The following is a 21770-nucleotide window of genomic DNA, read 5'->3' on the forward strand; positions in this document are numbered from 1 at the left end:
CTGAAAGAAGAGGCCAAAGCCCAAACTGGGCTGTAGAGCCATTAGTAGTAATAGAAGATCTGTTCACTGATAGCTAATGTATTCAGTTGAGATGATTAAGCTACTTTCAGCAAGTGACAGCTCATGAACACCTGAACAGGTATGGGGGCATGCACCAAATATTATTTACCCCTCCCTCAATAGAACTTGGGAAACTCTTAGAGAAAATATCACAATTTCAGCCATAGAGAGTCTAGGTTATTATGAACTGAAGAAGCATACGTCACTGTTTGATAAAGGACGTTCCAAATTATTAGATCAAAGAAATCTAGCCAAACTGCAGTGGTTACAGGATCCAAGGGAAATAAATGGGGATAATCTGAACAATATAACTGTTCTGGAGACTCTTGATGTATATTTTTCTATAGCAGCTATGGAAGAAGCAGCCACTGTGACACACTCCTGAAGAGAAGAATTTGGAGTTGGTCTTCCATTCTCCTACATTACTCTGTTTGTAACTTCACTGATGATGAAATCATCATCAGTGAAAACATTTGGATCAAATGGAAAGATCCCAGTTTCTTTAAAATCAGAAGAAATATTGGCAGGTGTCATAGCTCTGTTAAGGACAGTTCTGACACATTCGTTTACATCATATATTGACAACGGAATTTGTTGTGAAGAATTTTAGAATTTAGTGTTGAATGAGAACCTCCCCTCCCCACATTGCAGAGGCTGAAGTTTGTTGGAAGTGTATGGGGGCAGAGTTAACCCCCCTTGTCCTTTTCTACATTTATAGATTCAATAGAAAATGGCTTTCACAGTTGTCTAGAAGTGGCAGTGAAGGATAGCCTTTGTTGTTATTTGAGCAGTGAATGTAACGCTTCATGACTGCCACATATGGTTCACTTGTCATCCAGCCAGTCTTTGCTGCTAATCCAAGAGTGGCTGGTGGTGCATATTTTGTGTTGCTTGAAATGTGCTCAGAGAAATATCACTGCTGGGGGCACAAATGTACTGCCTGCACTAATTTTATAGGTGGTGGTGACCAGAGCACATCACTCTCCACTGACAGCCTGAGGAACTTGTTTGATTGCTCTGTGTCAATGCTTATTGTAATTTTTCTTGTACAGTTTAAGTGCTGGTCTTACTTAAACTGAAAATCCTAGTAGCATCAACAAATGCAAGACATCTTTGAAGAACTTGTTCCAAATGAATACCAGTTAGCAGCACACTCTACCCCCCCCCCTTTCCCATAAAAGCAGAGCCACTACACAAAATGATAGGAACATCTGCCCACAGCACAAATGAAAGAAACCAACATACCAAAAAACGCAAGTAATGCTACAATTACAGAGACAGAAGAAGAGTGTATAAAATATCCATCTTTTAGGCAACTCCATAGCTCAGGTGGTTAGTCGCTGGCTTCCCATCATGGTGGCATGGGTTTGAGCCTGCATCTGGTCATGTAGGATTTGTGGTTGACAAAGTGGCACTGAGGCAGTTTTTCTCGAGTACTTTGATTTCCCTTGCCAATCTTCATTCCACCAATAGTTCCACAATCACCATCATCTATCATCTGGGACTGGTACAATAGGCCAGCAGTGGCTGCAGTATCAAGTGGACTCTGTCTCACCCCACTAAGAAGATTATCCATCTCTCAACTAAAACACTAATATAACCCATTATTACATAATACAGCTACACCAGACCCACATGTGTGAACTTTGAATCACTCTGTATATTAAAATGACATATTCATGCTGATTTATTTTATTGATTAAGGGTCATCTGGATGACATGTGTTATAAAATTGTTATATAAGATTTATGAAATTACATAATAATATTGTTCAAGAAATTATTAATACAGAGTTTAAAGGAATATAAAAAATTAAGCAATACAGCAGTAATTTATCTTCTTAAATTCCATGTGAAATGTAAAGAAAATAAATAGAAACAATTGATAAGTATTACCATGTTTTCCACATTCATAAAAAATTCTATTCACCAATATTGCAAGATGTCTATTATTACTCACATGTCATATAGGTCTAAAACTATCAAATATTTGTTGACATGTGCAACAAATAACAGAAAATTGGAGGAGGGAACCTCTCCAATATAACTCATGTGTCCTGTGCATAATAAAATGACATCTGTGAATCATCACTTTATGTCAGTGAATTCTGTAGTTAAAGAAGTTCTGTACTGTTGGAAGACCTTAAAATTAACTCTCTTGGTCATCATAGAAAAACTAAGTGGAAAAAATAAGAAATATGTTACTATTTGACATGTCTATGTATCAGATTTAATGACGGGAAATTGGAAAGTTCAGTGTCTCATGAAGTGCAAATGGAAATGTTCTTCAGTAGTAAATAATATTGATTTTTTTTTTAAGCAGAGTACAAGATGAGGTGTACAAAAATCAAATGCACATATGTACAATGTAAAGGATTGCACATTTTAACCTAGTTAGGCAATTTGTGAAGTACCTATGTTCAAACTACAGGCATACCTCGTTTTATTGTGCTTTGCAGATATTGTGTTTTTTTACAAATTGAAGGTTTGTGGTAATTTCAACTTTCAAGTCTTATTAGAAGTGGAGCCTGAAAAGGTGACTGAATTGCTGCAATCTCATGATAAAACTTTAACGGATGAGGAGTTGCTTCTTATGGAAGAGCAAAGAAAGTGATTTCTTGAAATGGAACCTAATCCTGGCGAAGATGCCATGAACATTATCAAAATGAAAACAAAGGATTTACAATATTACATAAACTTAGCTAATAAAGCAGCAGCAGGGTTTGAGAGGAATGACTCCACTTTTGAAAGTTCTATTGTGGGTAAAATGCTATCAAACAGCATCACATTCTACAGAGAAATCTTTCGTGAATGGAAGAGTCAATCGATTAGGCAAACTCAATGCTGTCTTATTTTAACAAACTCCCACAGCCAAACCAACCTTCAGGAACCACCACCTTGATCAGTCAGCAGCCATCAGGAAAAAGATTATGACTCACTGAAAGCTCAGATGATGGTTAGCATTTTTTAGCAATAAGTATTTTTAATAAAGGTATGTACATTGTTTTTCAGACATAATGCTATTGCACACTTAATAGGCTATACTACAGTGTATACGTAACTATTATATGCACTGGGAAACCAAAAAATTCATGTGACTCACTTTATTGCAGTGATCTGGAATTAAACCTTCAATGCGAGTATGTCTGAGGTGTGCCTGTATACCATATTAAGGCAAATGATTTATCTGATGTTGCAGATTTTAAAATATACTAATGCATGTAAATATCATCAGTGGAAGTAACCACTATCTATGGGCAAGAAACACACCTGTATTCAGTGTTCTAATATGCTGAAAATGACCACAGAGTTTTACCACTTTTCTGACACATGCATTGGTACAATGATTCTCGCTTATGGTCATCAGGGTTTCTAGAATCATTCTCCATTTACTTTAAGGTCCGAAAATAAGTTAAATGGATGAAAGAAATGGCACATACTGATCAAACAAAATATTCAAAATTAAAAAGAATATGCATGCTCATGCCCTCACACATACAAGGTGGTTCAAATATGACCAGGACTGATTTGTGTGTAAACAAGCCACACTGAGCAGTAGCTGTGCAACCTTGAGAGAGTGAAGCCACAACCTCCACCCTCCCTCCTGTTTGGGTTAGAACCTGTTCAGTCCTGTCTGGGAATTGCTAGAGTGATGAGCGAACAGAAGGTACCGCAGAGCATGGAACAACACATTGTGATCAAATTCCTCGGCGAAAACGTCCCGTCTACTGAAATTCACCACAGACTCCAACAACAGTATGGGGCAGAGTGTCTCCCATGGACCTGTGTGTTTGAGTGTGTAAGTGCTTCAGAGAGGGCAGAGAGTGCGGAGAGAATGAACCACATGATCGTCGGCCACGAACATCCATCACTGAGACAAACACTGACCATGCAGACGCACTTATTTGTGAGAATATGTACATCACTATCAAGGAACTTGGAGCAATGCTGTCCATCAGTGTTGGTAGTGTAGAAGACATCATGAAATATCACCTGCACTATCGCAAGGTTAATGCATGGTGGGTACCATGCACTTTGAAGGACATGAACAAAATGGTGTGCATGCAAGCTGCCAGTCATCTCCTACAGCAATTTTAAGATGAAGGTGATGCATTTTTGAAGTATATAGTGACCACCGATGAAACGTGGGTGCACTACTGCATTCCCAAGTCCCAGCAGTCATCATGCGAGTGGCGGCATACCACTTCTCCCAAACCCATGAGAGCATGGAGGAGCTGTTTGGCAGGAAAAGTGATGGTAACGTTCTTCTGGGACTGGCAGGGGGTCATCCATGCAGACTTTTTGACAGATGCCAGAACAGTCAGTTCAGCTTATTACTCAGACCTCCTGGCAACAGACGTGAAGGAAAAGTTCCGATCCAAGTGGAAGACAGGTGGAAAGCGGGTAGCCTTCCTTCAAGACAATGCATGCCCCCTTACAGCCAAAACAATGGAAACCCCCTGGAAACTGAAATGGAACCTTCTGACACATCCGCCCTACAGTCCCAATTTGGCCCCAAGTGATTTCTACCTGTTCAAAAGGCTCAAATCAGACTTGCAAGGCATGCGGTTTGTGGACGATGCTGTCATCCAGACTGTTTGGGAGTGGATACACCACCAACCACAAGCCTTTTTTAAAAAGGGCATCAGGATACTTCCAGAACGTTGGAAAAAAGTGTTGACTCTGGAGGGTAGTACATTGAAGACTGACATGTGCAAGTAAGTGTTTGTCAATTATGATTTAAAAAAAAAATCAGTCCCAGTCATATTTGAACCACCTTGTATATGCAGTGCTGTAAGTGATGGAAATCCACAAGTAAATTTGACATTAACATTGTCAAGAATGAAATATTTATATTATTTTCCAGACTTTTGTAGATGCAGATGAATAACATAATTTGTATTTCAAGATGAAGGATTTGATTCTTGTTGTCCTTGTTGTGGTTCTTCTAGACACTCCTGTTATAACAGATGTATATAAATTTTACTAATAAAAAATTTAGAGTGCGCTAACATAGTACAGTTCGTATGATGACTGGATGACTTGAGGGGTTGGAGTTCAAATCTGGCAGGGTCAAGAGTTTTATCTTTTTCACATCAACTAGACCAGTTCTGGGGTCCACTCTGCCTCCTACTGAATGGGTACCTGGGGCTTTTGCCCTTGGGGAGTAAAGTGACTGAGGTGTAAAGCTGACCACTCACCTCCAACTATCGCCAAGGTCAAGAAAACGTGGATCCATATATTCACTCCCCTATATGCCTTCATGGCATAGTGCTTCATTAGTTAAGCACAGGAACTTCACCTTTTCCCATCTTTACTAAAAATTTAGATGCAATAGTTTGTGCAGTTGAATGGAATCAGCTGGAAGTGAAGCAATCTTGTGCTACTCTGTAACTAGGTAAGCAGATTTTTATTACAGTGGAACCCACACTTAATGTTCCTTGATTTACGGGTTTCCTTCAGTGAACACTAAATTATAATGACCGTAAGTCAATAACCACTTCATTAAATTTCCTTTAATGAAAACTATGATGTACTGGGATGTGACGCCATGGAATCTGGTAGATGATTCAGCAATGTTTTCAAGGTACACACTGCCTCCATTTTCAGAACTGAAAAACCTATCAGACTACATGGTGTCACATCTAAGAACATCTGCCAGATTACATGGCGTCACATCCCAGAAGACTTTGAGTCTTAATATTCACTGCCTTGAAAACCTCAACTCTCATATTCCTTACATTTAGTTTCTCTTCTGTTCAGTGTTCAGATCTACTGCTCCTAAAAGTAATCTTACATAGGGGTTTCACAATATACTGCAGATTTTCATAATATATCCTGTACAGAGCAAGAAAACCTTGCAGAATAATGAAAACAACAGGAAATTTTGCAGCTTCCAGAATATGATAATATAATCACTTTATCAGTTTCAGTGTCAAGCAACATATCTAAAAATTTTATAAAAGTATTCTGTTTCAGTGTCATCTGTAAAGGCATGCTATTGTCAACTGACAAAACCAACAACATTTCCAAAACAACTTTGGGGCTTACAGTATATAACAAATTCAGTCCATGTGCGTTCTCTTAGTTTGTAAATGTTTTGGGCTGTTTATTTCATGACTAGCAATACTTGACAATATGGGAAACTGCAGGTTTCCAAGTGATCTTACACGAGTATGTTCAGTATTAATTTTTACATGCTCCATGAGAGTAAATTAATATTTTTAAAAAGAAAACTCAAGTGATTTAAGTATAATACCTAGGTAACTGTAATAATTAGTGTAAATACAGTGAATACTGTACCACTGCTACAGTGCAAGATCATTTTATCAATACCCATTGCTCAGTTATACCATAAGAATAAGGCATAACATATGGTGGGGAGTCCAACAAAACGTACCATATGGACATCTGAGTTCCCTTTGGTCAGGGAATTATCCTACAAATCTTGAAAGTAGATTATATAGTTACTTTTATAATCAGGGCTTGAGGTGGGGCGGGATGGCATCCCAGTTCTTTTGTAAATGGCTTAAAAGCATCCCGTTACTTCTTTGGCAGTAAATGCAATGTACAATACCCAGGGCTTGAGGTGGGGCGGGATGGCATCCCGGTTCTATTTTCATTCCACCTCAAGCACTGTTTATAATGTTTTTATAAACTCTCTTTCATGATCTGGATCATATACATGCTGATTCGTGTAAAATTCTGACCTTTTCTGTAATAAACTTGTTTTCAGATGACTTCAGTTTCAAGTATTTCACTTGCCTACACATAATACATTATTGTAATACTGAGTCATTATACATATTTTGACTTGCAAATATGAATTACTACTATTGCATGTACAATACTTCTCACATATCATACACGACTTTCTTAGTCTTTCAGGAAGAGAACACAATCTCTGAAACAACAAGTTTGTATTTCTTTAACTGTTAACATGGTATAGAAAATGACTTTTCAGTATTTGTCAGGTCTGGAAGAGCTGTTATTCAAGTCAGTGAACCCTGACAAAAGGTGCTACCAATAGCACAAACAAATCTGACTGCTGGCTTGCAGTGAACAATCTCTGGAGGGAATTCTCTCAGACATACTGACCAGACTAGTCAGTCAGAACATACAAGTAACAGAATATGTCATATATCAAATCAGTATCAATGTAATATCAGTGTGGATTGCTTGGTTTATTCTTTGGTGAAATTCTCATTATCAGTGGATTCTTGTAAACCCAATTCTCACCAGCTTCTTGAAACATCTGCAAAAGAAATATCATACATATATTATGAATAGTGAAATTATTCATAACTTACACAACAAAAATAATGTTATCACGCTTCCTGATTGTCTTTTATTTCAGTGCCTTTCCCCAGTGTCATAGAAAAGAAACAACAGGATGAATATTTTCCTACTTTTGAGTGACCTCAATCAGCTGACCTAAAACAGTCATCCAGGCTTTCCATGTTAACACCTCTTCCTTATATCATCAGATCAGATAGAAGAAACAAGAATACATAAATTTATGAAACCAGAGTGTTATCAGGTTTAAGCAAGACATTCGTTCCCATTCAAATGAATGAAATGCCAGATATATTTCTTGGGGGCACATTAGTTCCTTCATAACATCAGAAATTGCAAGTTCCCCATTTATGTGATGGTTATCCTATTGGACCTCAAGGTCTGCTTTTGAAAACTGAAAATACTGTGACTCTCTTAATCATTTTCTGAGGAACACTGCTCTTTTTTTCCTGCCAGCACACTGAACACTGAAGTGTTATACGGTCTTCTGAAACAGAAGTGGAAAGGCATACTACAAATCACACTGTTTTCTTTGTTAAGTTTGCATTCCTCACTGGCCTTGATGTTCATTAATTGCAGATGCAAACCTATATAAGTAACAGAGTCTGTAGAACACAGAGCAAAAGAAGATGGAAAGAACATGCTGATAGGATCTTAAACTTAAAATACTGACAAAAGAGAAAAAAGGATTAGGAAGGCTTCTGATAAGGATTCTGTTTTATATCGTTCATGACAGGCATAACAGGTTTCAACAGACCTCATACTGGAAACAACGATGATGATAAACCACTGATTCACATACACAGCAGGCTTAAATAACTTCTGAGCTGATCATGAGATGACACTACTGCTGTTAGCACAAGCCACTACTGCTAGGTGTAGATAGGATAGAGTCAGCTGAGTTGTTTCCTCCTTTGAATAAGGTCAGAGCACATGTGATTGTTGACTAGTCTTGCTAAGTATAAGTGTGTGTTGTTCCACTTATGATTTTTGCATTCCCAGAAAACAACAGATAGAAATAACAGTGTGTCCACAACAAATTCTGCATTAAAATGGAGAAAAATGCTATAGAAAATATATTTTGGAAAGCACATGGTGAGAAGAACACAAAATTTCTGAGTGGTTCTCAAAGATTAAAGCAGGTGCCAAACATGTGGGACATTCACTAACAAGCAAAAAGAGATGAAAATGTGGATCAAGTAAAAGAACTTGTCCACAAAAACAGAAGAATTACAATCTGTGACATTACTAACATGTTGGGAATTTCATTTGGGTCAGTCAGAGTGTTCGGAATGATGGTCTGAACATGCCTTGCTGTTAAATTCACGAGTAGCCTGCTGAGTGCAAGGAACTGCATAAACATTTGCCTGGATTTCCAACCGAGGCTCAAAGGAGACCCACAATAACTTCCACAAATAATCACAGGTGATAAGACATGGGTTTGACCCGGAAACCAAGCACCAATTATCTCGGTGGAAGAGTCCATTACCTCCATGCCTAAAGAGGCAAGACAAGTTTGCTTAAATATGAAGAGCACATCTAATGCTGGTTAGCGTCCCCCACCACTTTTCCCATTCATGGAGTTGTGTATTATGAATTTCTTCCATACGGCCAAACTGTGAACCAGCATTACTGAAACTTGACAGTGTCTGGAAAAATACTTGGGGATCTGGTTTCTCCGCCATGACAATGTATGCAATACAACTGTCATTTAATACCCTACCTTCTCAACAGATTTTATACCATGTGACTTATTCCATTTCCCAGAACTCAAGATGGCGTTAAAAGGAAAGGGATTGAATATCACGATGATTCAAGCAAAACTGCAGGATGCAATTGTCTAGTTTCAAACAACTGACTTCAAGAAATATTTCAATGGTGGTGTGATTGCTGGGCTTGCTGTAAAAGTCCCAAGGAGACTACTGTGATGGGGACAACATAGGTTAGAAGGTAAGTGTTGTTATGGAGAAATAAATTTGATCCCATTTTGTATCTATGTAACAATACAGATACTAAACTTCAGAGAGTCCTGACACAGCTAATCAACAACAGATATATTATACTGCATATGGGTAAGGTAAAAAAAATGTATGGGTAAAGATAACACTGTGCTTAATTACTTAAGCATGTCAGGAAGATGTATGCAAGCAAGTCACAGCATCAGCTGGCAGGAAAAACGGGTATATGTAACATATGAATCAGAACTCATTTCCTGTTAATTACCGTTGTTTCCCATTTAAGCCCTCTTTCCTTCCGATCCTTGGCCTCATCTCTTTGCTTTTGTTCCAATGCAAACTTGGCATTAGTAGCACGATCAATGTCTTTCATCCTGAAAGACACATAAAAATTGAAGGTATTCATTATAAAAACCCTACATAAAACATACACTCAAACAGAATATTTATATTTTGTAAGTTATTGTTCCACACTTCACTCTGTACACATGCATGAGGGTTGGAACTTTAATAGTCGCAACACTGCTGTAGAGACGCCATGCAACGGAACCAACTAATGTCGCTTATACCACACGTTACATATCTAACTTACCTCAGAGCAAATGGACTCTCCCTTCCCACATCATGTGCATGCGCAGTGATGAGAAAAACAGAGCCTCGTGTTAGTTGGCGGTCTAATGTAGTGTTGTCACGATGTTTTCGAAACAGGAACAGCGGAGTTGGATAAAGATTGAATGTGCCAGAGGTCATAGAGCACGACAGTGCCATCAAGGTCTTCAAGAGGCTTGCGGGGAATCTGCATTGCCTTACAGAACAGTGTCAAGGTGGGTAAAAGCCTTCAACGAGGGACGCCAAAATGTGGCAGACATGCGTCCGCCAGGTCGTCCTAGTGTCAGTGAAGAAGTGCATGCTCTTTCTGAGTTACTGGAGGGTGACTGACGCCATATGAGTTGCGAGCTGGCCTCAGAGACAGGATTAGCACATACGACTGTGCTTCACATTCTGAAGGAATGCCTGGGAAAGAGAAAAATTGCATCATGATGGGTTCCGCATCATTTGACGGAAATGCAGAAATGGCTACGATACGATGCTGCTCGTAACCACTTGGAGCACTATGAGCGCGAAGGAGAGGCTTTCTTATGCCATATCATTACGCTGGATGAGATATGGGCCAAATCGTATGAGCCACAAATGAAATCCCAGTCGAACGAATGGCGTCATTACGGGTCACCACAAAAATCAAAAGTTCATCAGAACCCCAGCAATGTGAAAGTTATGGTGATTCTCGTGTACGACTGTGATCGTGTTATCCTAACACATACCATTTTCCCTGACAGCAGACCGTCAATGCGCAGTATTACTGTTCATTTTTGGAACACAACCTGCAACCAGCTTTGAGAAAGAAGCGGCGACACTTTCTGCAGAACCCACCCATCATTTTGCAGGACAGTGCTTGGCTGCATGCAGCGTAAGCTGTGGCTGATTTGTTCGATTGATGGGGCTGGGAAGTGCTGTACCATCCACCATACTCCCCGGACTTAAGCCCTTGTGACTTTGACTTGATTCCTAAGATGAAGAAACCACTTTGTGGCATTTGCTTCATAACTGCTCCAGAGATTCTTCAGGCAGCAGACCGCTCCATTCGAACTATCAGCACAACAGGCGCTGCTAAAGGTACCCTACGACTTCCACATCGCTGGCAATGGGTTGTACACAATGCTGGTGACTACAATGAAGGACAGTAAAATTTCGAAACATGCATTTATTTTGTATCAGTTGTAAATAAATATTTGCCACTATTAAAGTTCCACCCCTCATACTTTCACATTTATCTACAAAGTTCATGTATTGTTGAAATGCTAATAATTCCTCCACCACATAATTCTGACTAATATGACACATAATTCTCTTGTATGTGCATATTTTAATTCAGTCCTAGTGACTTTAGATCAGGCATGGTAATTATTTTTTACCTGTGGGCTGGATGGTTTTATTTTGATGTTTATTTTATCCTCAGGTCAGAGAGACTGAGAACAAAAATTCTGTTGTCTGAAAGCTGTTAATAAATATCTGTCAATTATCTGAGCTGACTGAACATACTTTATACATACACCAAGATATGTAAGACCTGCATTATTACTAATAAATCCTGTTGAGGTATTGAGACACACAGAGAACTGAATTTGGAGTGAGGCCCAACTGACCTCATATTCAGGTGAAGGTACAGGCATTCTTTAACTTATCTGATAGTTGATCTAAAAAAAAAAAAGGCAGCAGCAGAGAGAGAAACTGCATAAATTGAACATAATTCTTCCTTCTCACATTCCTCCTTTGCCATTCAGACAAAAATCTTCTCCCCTTCTACTGGCCTCTGTCAACTGGCCAGCAAGCAATTTGCATTAAAGTGAGCGCTATTACTTGAAATTACCATGAATTAGTATAAAATTGCATTTTTCGAACCCACATATAGTGACAAGCATCTGTATAGTAAATCAAAATATTGAATACATGTATTCAGGATCCCAGAGCCTGAATTTCTGATTTTATATATACATTAAATAAGAAAGGATTTTATAAATAATGTGATGTGCAGCCTAAAAGCCAGAGTATCAGAGTCAGAGCTAGGGGTCCATTACCAGCCAACGTCTGGGTGAATGTATTCCCAAGCATTACAAAAATAGGCGCCCATTGCTATGCAACAGTTCTTAGTTACTACTGTTCACTGTCTCACTGTGGACAGCTCATAACAACAGCAATAAATCATAGGTTGCACAATAACAACTTCTAAAACAGACTGTTATTACGGATATGAAAATCAGAACCCTTGAAGGAGGTGATTCCTATCCCAGCTGCCTAGCACAGATAAAAGTATGTCAGTTGAGAAACCATCAGTTCAGAAGTTAAGTCACAAGTTCAGAAGAGAAGTCAGAAGTTAAGTCAGGTGCTCAGAAGTGAAGGTGGAAAAAGAACCATAATACGAGAGAAGACAGAAAGTGTGTAAACTGTTATAACTGAGTGTGATTGTAACAGTGACATCAGAATCCACAATTATTAGTTATGTGTAGCCCCTATACACATGACATTAAGATCTAGTAATAAGTACTGACATGGGAGGAACAACTTCTAGTCACCCCATGATATATAAATATATACAGGGTGTCCCAGGAGGAATGTGCCAGACTTCGGGAGGGTGTTCCTTAGGTTAAAGTATGCCGATATAACCCAAAACACCTATGTCCAATGTTGAACGGTTATGGAGATAATGGCCAGAGAAGTGTGAGACTTTGACAGGTGTTACACACTTGTTGATTACCAAATACATATTAAAACTGGCTGGAATATGTGGTTTCTGTAATGTTAATAATGTACGTAACATCAAACTAACTTGTGAGTGACATGAAGCCATTAAATTGAAATACAAAAAAACCTGCACGCCATGTCATAGTTGTCCTTAGGTTTCCAAGCACTGTACATGACACATGAACGGCAAGTGCTAACGTAACATGGCTGACTGCGCATTCTGGTATAGGCTGACTACATAACTACTAAAATACAGTACCTGCTTTATAGTAATTTTTTAAAGTGTCCTCTGCCAGCTGCAATGCAGTTTTCGGCACGCATCATGAGGGATTGGGTAGCAGAAGCAATGTTGCCTGGATGGTGACATATGTGTTCTGCCACTGCAAAAATATGTTCCCACAGTGCTTCTCGTGAAACAACCTTAGTTTCGTAGACTAACGTCTTCATGTGACCCCAGAGGTAATAATCTAGAGGCGTAAGTTCTGGCGACCTTGGTGGCCATGCAACAGGCCCACCATGACCTAATCAGCGGTTAGGGAAGGATTCATCTAAGTAGTGTCTCATGTGCTGAGTGTAATGTGGGGGAGCCCCATCATGTTGGAAGTACATTTGGCTCCTTATCCTTATCGAATGCTAACTCATTCCTCAGGAAGGCTTCATATATGTTTCCAGTTAAATTGTTGTGAAACATAAAAGGTCCAATCAACTTGTTCCCAAGCACACAACACTACACATTCACAGCAAATCTCTTTTGGAATTTTGTTTCCGTTATCTCATGTGAATTATTATGGAACCACGTATGCACATTTCGTAAATTATTTACACCGTCCCGGGTAAAAGATGCCTCATCACTGAATAAAACAACACTTAACAGTTTGGGATGAGCTTTTATCCTATCCAGTGGCAGAAATCCATACACTGAGCATGACTGCCTGGTTCCAGATGTTGTACCCTTTGATCATGGTAAGGATACAACTCTTCATCATGTAAAGTTCGCCACACCTGCATATGTGATACGCCAATGTGAGAGGCCATTCTACGAGTGGACAGACGCGGACTTCTCTGAACGATCTCAAGAATGTTTTCTTGTGTGTTTCTCTTTCGTACATCCTCCCTTTCAGAGTGCACAAAAACACTCAGAAGAGAAGCAGTATCACGCTGTCTGGTGAATTCGCGTAAATACACTTCGAGATGGAATCCTTCAATCAGGAAAACGCCTTTGGTATTCTTCAACAGCAGCACATGCATTGCCAATGCAAAATCCATGCACAAAATGCATATCACAATATTCCACGTGTGAAAACACAAAAGGCATTTCAGCAACTCCGCACAACTAATTTACCAACCATTCACGATGCGGCTGCAACGTACCCTGAAGGTAGCGCATAAGCTTATGGCTAGTGTGAATCACCACACTCAAGGACAAACATAGATAAGATTTGTCAGCTGACAGGTACAGTGCGTGGACCAGCCAGAAGACCACACTTTTCTTGGGCCATTATCTCCGTAACCGTTCAACTTTGGACATAGGTATTTTGGATTATATCAGCATACTTTAACATAAGAAACACCCCCCCCCCAAAGTCTGGCACATTCCTCCTGGGACACCCTGTATATACATATATATATGATATATATACGAGGGGCAGTCAAAAAGTTCTCGGAATGGTGGTACAGCACTCAAATGGTAGGACATATGGCAACGCTTACCTAATCACCTTCAAAGTAGGACCCTTGCACGTACACACACTTGCTCCATCGATCCTGCCATGGTTGGAAGCATAGGTGGAAGGCTTCTTTTGCTATCTTCCGGAGCTCAGCTGTCACATTCAATTTGATGTCCTCCATGGTTGGGAAATATGTCCCACTGAGGCCCATTTTCAGAGTAGAGAACAGCCAAAAGTCACTCGGAGTGAGATCCAGAGAGTACGGTGGCTGAGTGATGATAGGAATGTTTTTCTCGGCAAGGAATTGCTGCACAACAAGCAAAGTGTGGCTCAGTGCATTATCGTGATGCAAAAACCACTGTCCCTGCCACTTGTCACGCCGCTTCCTCCGAACCGCATCGTGCAACCTCTGCAAAACTTGCACATAGAAATGGCCAGTAACAGTACCAACTTCTTGCTCCAACTCCGCAATGGTCATTCTTCGATCACATCGAATCAGTTGTCACACTTTTCCAATCATTTCTTTGGTTCTGGATGTTGAAGGCCTCCCACTGCGCTGGTCATCCTCTAACATCTCCTGCCCATTCTTAAACCAAGAAAACCAGTTGTAAACTGTGGATTTCTATAGTGCAGTATCACCGCAAACTTGCTGCATGGCAGATAGCATCTCTGAATCAGATTTTTCCAATTTGCACATGAACCTGATGTTCACACGTTGTTCGAACTGCGACAATGTGCCGAATAACCAACACTCACATCTGATTGAAATGGAACAGTAATGACACTGCACACTGAAACCTGTCCAGACCTGTTGCGCCTGCGAGCAGACATGCTGAGCTTCCCACCACAACAGTGTGCGCACTATCTTATCGCTTGTTCTCTGTCTGCAGGGGAATTCCGGGAACTTTTTGACTGGGCTATGTATAAGATTAATCTGTACATTTCATCATTAAATGCATTAATTAATTTATGCCATAGCATCCTCATGTGGCTCCTTGTTTCCTGTCAGCAGGTTAGCAAGACACATGAAAAATAAAGTAAATTTATGAACAGATATGAACTGCAAGTTCACTTTTTTTCTGGATTACACATTTACAAATACGCCGAGAGCTAACAGGACAAATCAAACGACTTAATGTCCGTTGTTTTGCAATAAAGATATAAAATTAGTGTGATCAGAAACATGGATTTTTACTGATAAACATAGTGGTTCTAAAGGCAATTTAAGCTCAAAATCATAGAATTAATATGTTTCTGGAGTTGGATCTACTACATTCTTCTCTATCATTACATTGACAGACAGACCGACTGCCTAACTAAAGAGCTTTTGATAATACAACTCTAACATTCAAAACTGTTAAGGAAAAACTTGGCTTGTTTATAAACCTGGACCACTTCCCTGCTAGAGTTCTACATACATTTCTTGTTATTTCCAAACCATCATCATCTCATTAACCTGAGGAAGTATACTTGTTTTCTATTTAATTTTTTAGTGACAGTGACAGGGATTAAAACTGGGACCCTTTGAATCCAATAAGCTAACCAAGAGACTAGATAGGACAATGTATAATGTTAAACATAACCATGTCACAATGAATCTGCCTTACTACAAATCTTTAGTGAATCCACTTTTAGCAATTCATTCAGTTTCTTACCTGAGGCCAGCAGTAACTTCTTTCCAAAGTTTTCGTGACTCATTTTCAGTCTGTTCAGCAATAGGACGCACTTTCTTCTTTACAACGTGGATCTTATTTACATCCACAAATGGTTCTGTCCTCTGCACATACAGATATCCAGTTGTCACAGATTATTTGGAGATACTAATCTAACACATACCAACATCACCTGTTCACTCTGTAGAAATGATCTACATATTTTGTTCAAATTGTCTGTGCTCATCTTGCAAATGTCTAATAGTGTTCCAGAGAGTGATATCTTGTAAAATGTGAAACCTTTGTGCAAAGAAACCTGTTCTAAGTTTCTAAATGTTTTTCTGTGTTTATTAGTAACATTACCAATAGTCCAGATTATATGGTAGGCAGGCAAAAGAATATTTTGTGTTCCTTATCAGTTCGGTCTCCTTGCCTATCCGACTGATATGATTTTTTGTTCATCACAATGCATAACATGTCTGTTTACTAAAAAGCAATCATATAATAATATCTAAGTAACACACTCTCTACTAACAGAATCCAGAACTTCAATACCACTAATACCAAACACTGCCATTAAACATTCTAAGCCAACTCCATTCACTTCTCACCCCCAAAACCTACTTCTCTAAGCTCCATATTAATGTTATCCTTACATCTCCTCCTAGACATCCAGGTAGTAGTTTTCCAAGTGGCTAATTAATTCCATGTAGCCAAGTCCTTCTCAAGAAACCAAGAATTTTTCAAAATTTTATGGAATCCAAAGGTTCATTACTATGTTCACAACAGTCTGGCCTCTATCCTGAGCCAAAAGAATCCAGTCCAAACCCCCATCCTATTTCTCAAACATCCATTTTAATATTATCCTCCCATCTACATCTAGGTCTTCCCAGTGGTTTCTTTCCTTCTGGTTTTCCTGTATCTTTACCTCTTCTCTCCCATATGCACTATATGCCCTGCCCATCTCATGCTCATGAACTTTATCATTCTAATGACATCTGGTGAAGAGTGAAAGTTATGAAGCTCCTCATTATGCAATTTTCTCCAGCCCCCTCTTATATCAACCCTCTTGGGTCCAAATATTCTCCTCAGCACCATGTAGTCACCCTTAATCTACATTCTTCCCCCAGTGTCAGAGACTATACAGAACTATAAGCAAGATCATAATTTTGTATATTTTAATCTCGAGATTTTTAGGCAGGAGGTGAAAAGATATAAGGTTCTGAACTGAATTGTAGCAAGCATTATCTGAATTTAATCCAATCTTACATTCCTCACGAATAAGATTTCAAACTGTCATTGTTTTTCCCACATATCTGAACTTTGCCACATTTTCAAAGGATCTATTAGCTGTCTTTATGTTACGATTTTGTCCTGCACCTGATGATGTGACATCGACATAAGCTTAGTTTTCTCTACGTTTATTTCCAGAGCAATGCCAAGTCGATTGCAGTCTCTCATATTTCACCCTTCTATGAATACCAGGTGCCAATCATAGGATCTAAGGCATGAACCGTCTTTGCCCTTGAACATTTGGATCGTGGGTTTGAATCCCACTCGAGGCGCGGATGTGTGTGTGCATTTATTTTCTGCTTGTGTTGTTCTGTGTGTAGGTAGTGGCCTTGCAACAGCCTGATCCCCCATCCAAGGAGTCCTATCAACTGTGTATAGACTGAAAAACTGAAAGAGTAGCCAAAGTCCACAAGGGCTGTACAGCCACAGACAGATAGAATAGTAGGTGATCTAAACAAATTGCAAAATTGCCTGTTATGTTACATCTTTAACTGTCTACTTAATTCCTTCTTCTTAGGCCAAAATATTTTTCTCACTACCATTCTGTAACCGCTCTCTCTGTATAGTGCCCTTTACGTTGGGTGTCACCTTCTTGTTGTCGCCGTCCCCCTTTACCTTCCTGTTCCTTCACCTGGCTTCCACCTGCAGCGGCTGTTGCTGATACTTCTTTGTCAAAGGAACACAGGTGAATTTTCTTTACCTCAGAAGGTAGAGATGAGACTATCTCAGGATCTTTTATACGAGCCTCGCTCAGACAGGGAGGCAGAAGCGTCTAATGATACACTTGCACTTTGCATGTGAGTATAATTTGAGTATATTCTTTGTGAAGAGAGTGTAAAACAAAACACAGTTCACATACACAATTCACCAGGTGCTGGCACTTCTTTCAAAGGCGAACTACCAAACACTAACAACTGTTCCTAGCTGGACCACCACTTTTTTTTTTGTTTGTTTGAAGAGTATTTGAAGACTATTTGATGCCTGTTTGATGAGTTTTTGAAGACTGTTTTTCTGAAGAGATGTGAGCCTTTCCAGTTTCCGCGAAGTTCCCAAGTCACACCCTCGACTTTTGAGGATTGGTCAGATTTGAAATAAGGGAGTTGACTCTGAATCCGCTACTTCCAATCATTTTTACTCTAGAGGCAAATTTTTTCTTTAATGACCTAACGTAACTTTTGAAAGGTAATGAGGTATGCTGGCCATAGCATCCCCTCCTGGCACGCCTTCGTGTGACTTAAGACTAGCAGAAACTGTCAAGAGTCAAATTTCCAAAGTGAGTCGCCGAGCGACTCTGGAACCAAAATTCCATGAACTGCTTAACTAAATCACCAGGGGGCCATCTGGAGTTTTTGTGTGTGTGATCCATCTGTGAAACAGGCAGCTTCGTGTGTGCAAGAGGTGGGCTATGTCACACTCTGCGTAATTATTATAAAATATTGAGAATAACTCTCAATAAAATACCATTTAGGCTTGTGGGCGGTTATAATTTCAAGATCTGGCAAAGGAAAATACTCAGATTCCCGCTCTTAACTGCTAGTGAAAGATCCATTAAAGCAATAAGCCCTTCTGAATGTATTAAGAACTGATTTGATACTTAATTTCACATATACTCACCCCATCTGCCCATTTCGCTTCCATTCGTCCATTCCACTCTCCAGTTATTGAGAGGAAAGGCTTTTTGTCATTAGGCTGGAAAACTTCAGTCGTAATGCGGTTTTTCTTTCCACCATAAAAAGGTTTCGTTAGGAACTCAACATTAGCACTATAACCAGTTTTGGCACATGTGATAGTCACAGAACCACCTAATTCAATCCAAGGAACAGTAAGGATGGATCTGTAACGAAATATTGCCATTGAATTGGTATAGCTCTTACCAGATGAATCTTGTAGTCAAAGTAAATATAAAGAATATAGTCTTATGGAATATGACAATACATTGTATGGCACATAAGTACCAACATTCCATGTCCATGCAAGTAAACCATCTCATTTTCCTTTCTGAAACAGGTGCATCTTGTCACTTTCCTTGCTAGAACAGGTACAAATTTTCACTTTACTTGCCAAAACAGGTACACCTCACTTTCCTTGCTGGAACATACACACCTGCTCAGTTTCCTTCCTGAAAATGGTGTGCATTTTCACCTACCCTGTTGGCGGAAGTTCACCTCCTCACTTCCCCTATTGGAACACGTGCAACTTTCCACTTTGTTCACTAAAACAGTTGGACCTTCTCACTTTCCTTGCTTGCAGATGTGCATAGTCTCATTTTTGTTACTGGGACAGGTTCATTTTCTCACTTTGCTCACTGAAATTATTGCATCATCTCACTATCATTGCTGAAACTTTCCTTTCTGAAACAGGCATGCATTTTCACGTTTCTTCCTGAAATAGATACACACTTTCATTTCATTTCGTACCTTCTTCTTTCCTTACTGGAACAGGTTCACATTTTATTCTCTATTCCAGATCACGCACACATCTTCACTTTCTCACCCAACAGTTCTACGTTCTCACTCTTCTTGTTGGTACATATGCACACTTTCACTTTCCTTGCCAGAAAAGGTGAACTTTCTTGCTTTCCTTGCTGGGACAAGTGCACCTTTTGTGATTTCTTGCTGAAACAGGTATGTAACCCTTCTCACTTTCCTTACTAGAACGTGCTCCTTGCCCAGGACCAACTGGCCTTCGTTATCCATTGACTTGTCTGGACTCTTGTTTTCTATTCCACATCCTGGGTTCTGAATGGCCATTTCCACACTCTGGCCTGGCTGACTTGGCATTTGAAGATGGCGGTAACACATTCCACTGAAATGTCTATCATACTACATGACATCATATTCCTGAAAACCTCAAATCTCATTCAGTGAATAAAGTTCACACCATGATCACTTTTCTGCCTTTAGAATTTCAGAAGATCACTACACTCAAAACCATTCTGAACACATTTGATGATTTTTATCCATTCTTTGTATGAAGTGCATGAAACAAACATGTCCCTATATTTCACATCAAAATTTATTCAACAGAATTCAATAAATCATGGTATTGGGTCTACACTAAAAGCTGTCAAGCAAATGTGATTTTCGTTATAACCCCTGCTCAAACTGAACTTCAGCAAATCTTTAAAAATTGGATAACTGTGTACAAAATTTTTACAGGCCCTCAAATATACACATACGAGGGTTAGAACTTCAATAGCGGCAACTATTTATTTACAACTGATACAAAATAAATGCATGTTTCGAAGTTTTACTGTCCTTCAATGTAGTCACCAGCACTGTGTACAAACCGTTTCCAGCGATGTGGAAGTCGTAGGATACCTTTAGCAGCGCCTGTTGTGCTGATAGTTCGAATGGAGCGGTCTGCTGCCTGAAGAATCTCTGGAGCAGTTATGAAGCAAATGCCACGAAGTGGTTCCTTCATCTTAGGAATCAAGTCAAAGTCACAAGGGCTTAAGTCCGGGGAGTATGGTGGATGGTACAGCACTTCCCAGCCCCATCGATCGAACAAATCAGCCACAGCTTACGCTGCATGCAGCCAAGCACTGTCCTGCAAAATGATGGGTGGGTTCTGCAGAAAGTGTCGCCGCTTCTTTCTCAAAGCTGGTTGCAGGTTGTGTTCCAAAAATTAACAGTAATACTGCGCACTGACAGTCTGCTGTCAGGGAATGGTATGCGTTAGGATAACACGATCACAGTCATACACAAGAATCACCATAACATTCACATTGCTGGGGTTCTGATGAACTTTTGATTTTTGTGGTGACCCATAATGACACCATTCGTTCGATTGGCATTTCATTTGTGGCTCATACGATTTGGCCTATATCTCATCCAGCGTAATGATATGGCGTAAGAAAGCCTCTCCTTCACGCTCATAGCGCTCCAAGTCGTTACGAGCAGCATCGTATCATAGCCATTTCTGCATTTCCGTCAAATGATGCGGAACCCATCATGATGCAATTTTTCTCTTTCCCAGGCATTCCTTCAGAATGTGAAGCACAGTCGTATGTGCTAATGCTGTCTCTCGGACCAGCTCACAAATCGTATGGCATCAATCACTCTCCAGTAATGCAGAAAGAGTATGCACTTTTCCACTGACACTAGGACCTGGCTGATGCAAGTCTGCCACATTTTGGCGCCCCTCGTTGAAGGCTTTTACCCACCTTGACACTGTTCTGTAAGGCAATGCAGATTCCCTGCAAGCCTCTTGAAGACCTTTATGACACTGTCATGCTGTATGGCCGCTGGCACATTCAATCTTTATCCAACTCCGTTGTTCCTGTTTCGAAAACATCGTGACAACAATACATTAGACCGCCAACTAACACGAGGCTCTGCTTTTCTCATCACTGTGCATGCGCGTGATTTGGGAATGGAGAGTCCATTTGCTCTGAGGTAAGTTAGGTATGTAATGTGTGGTATAAGCGACATTATTTGGTTCCGTTTCATCGCGTCTCTACAGCAGTGTTGCCACTATTAAAGTTCCAACCCTCGTATAATACTGTCACATGTTATTAACTAGACATGGGTTTTGGACTGGTAATTT

General features: G+C 39.8%; 1 protein-coding gene across 4 annotated transcripts in view; it reads right to left on the reverse strand.

Annotated features, from left to right (window-relative positions):
• Window positions 1-7183: 7183 nt before the first annotated feature.
• Window positions 7184-21770, reverse strand: part of LOC111871466 (oxysterol-binding protein-related protein 9) — a 103322-nt gene continuing 88735 nt past the window's right edge. For 3 of the 4 annotated variants that reach the window (XM_023864614.2, XM_023864613.2, XM_033754269.1), the window contains 4 exons: window positions 18837-19056; window positions 15933-16054; window positions 9579-9684; window positions 7184-7314 (listed from right to left, as the gene is read on the reverse strand). In XM_023864614.2, coding sequence (XP_023720382.1) covers window positions 7225-7314; window positions 9579-9684; window positions 15933-16054; window positions 18837-19056 — 538 coding nt within the window. In that variant the 3' untranslated portion in view covers window positions 7184-7224. Of the gene's footprint in view, window positions 7315-9578; window positions 9685-14320; window positions 14585-15932; window positions 16055-18836; window positions 19057-21770 lie in introns of those variants that run through there. The other variant, XR_002844025.2, reaches the window with a different exon arrangement.

This window comes from Cryptotermes secundus, unplaced genomic scaffold (assembly GCF_002891405.2).
Source record: "Cryptotermes secundus unplaced genomic scaffold, Csec_1.0 scaffold465, whole genome shotgun sequence".
Lineage (NCBI taxonomy): Eukaryota > Metazoa > Arthropoda > Insecta > Blattodea > Kalotermitidae > Cryptotermes > Cryptotermes secundus.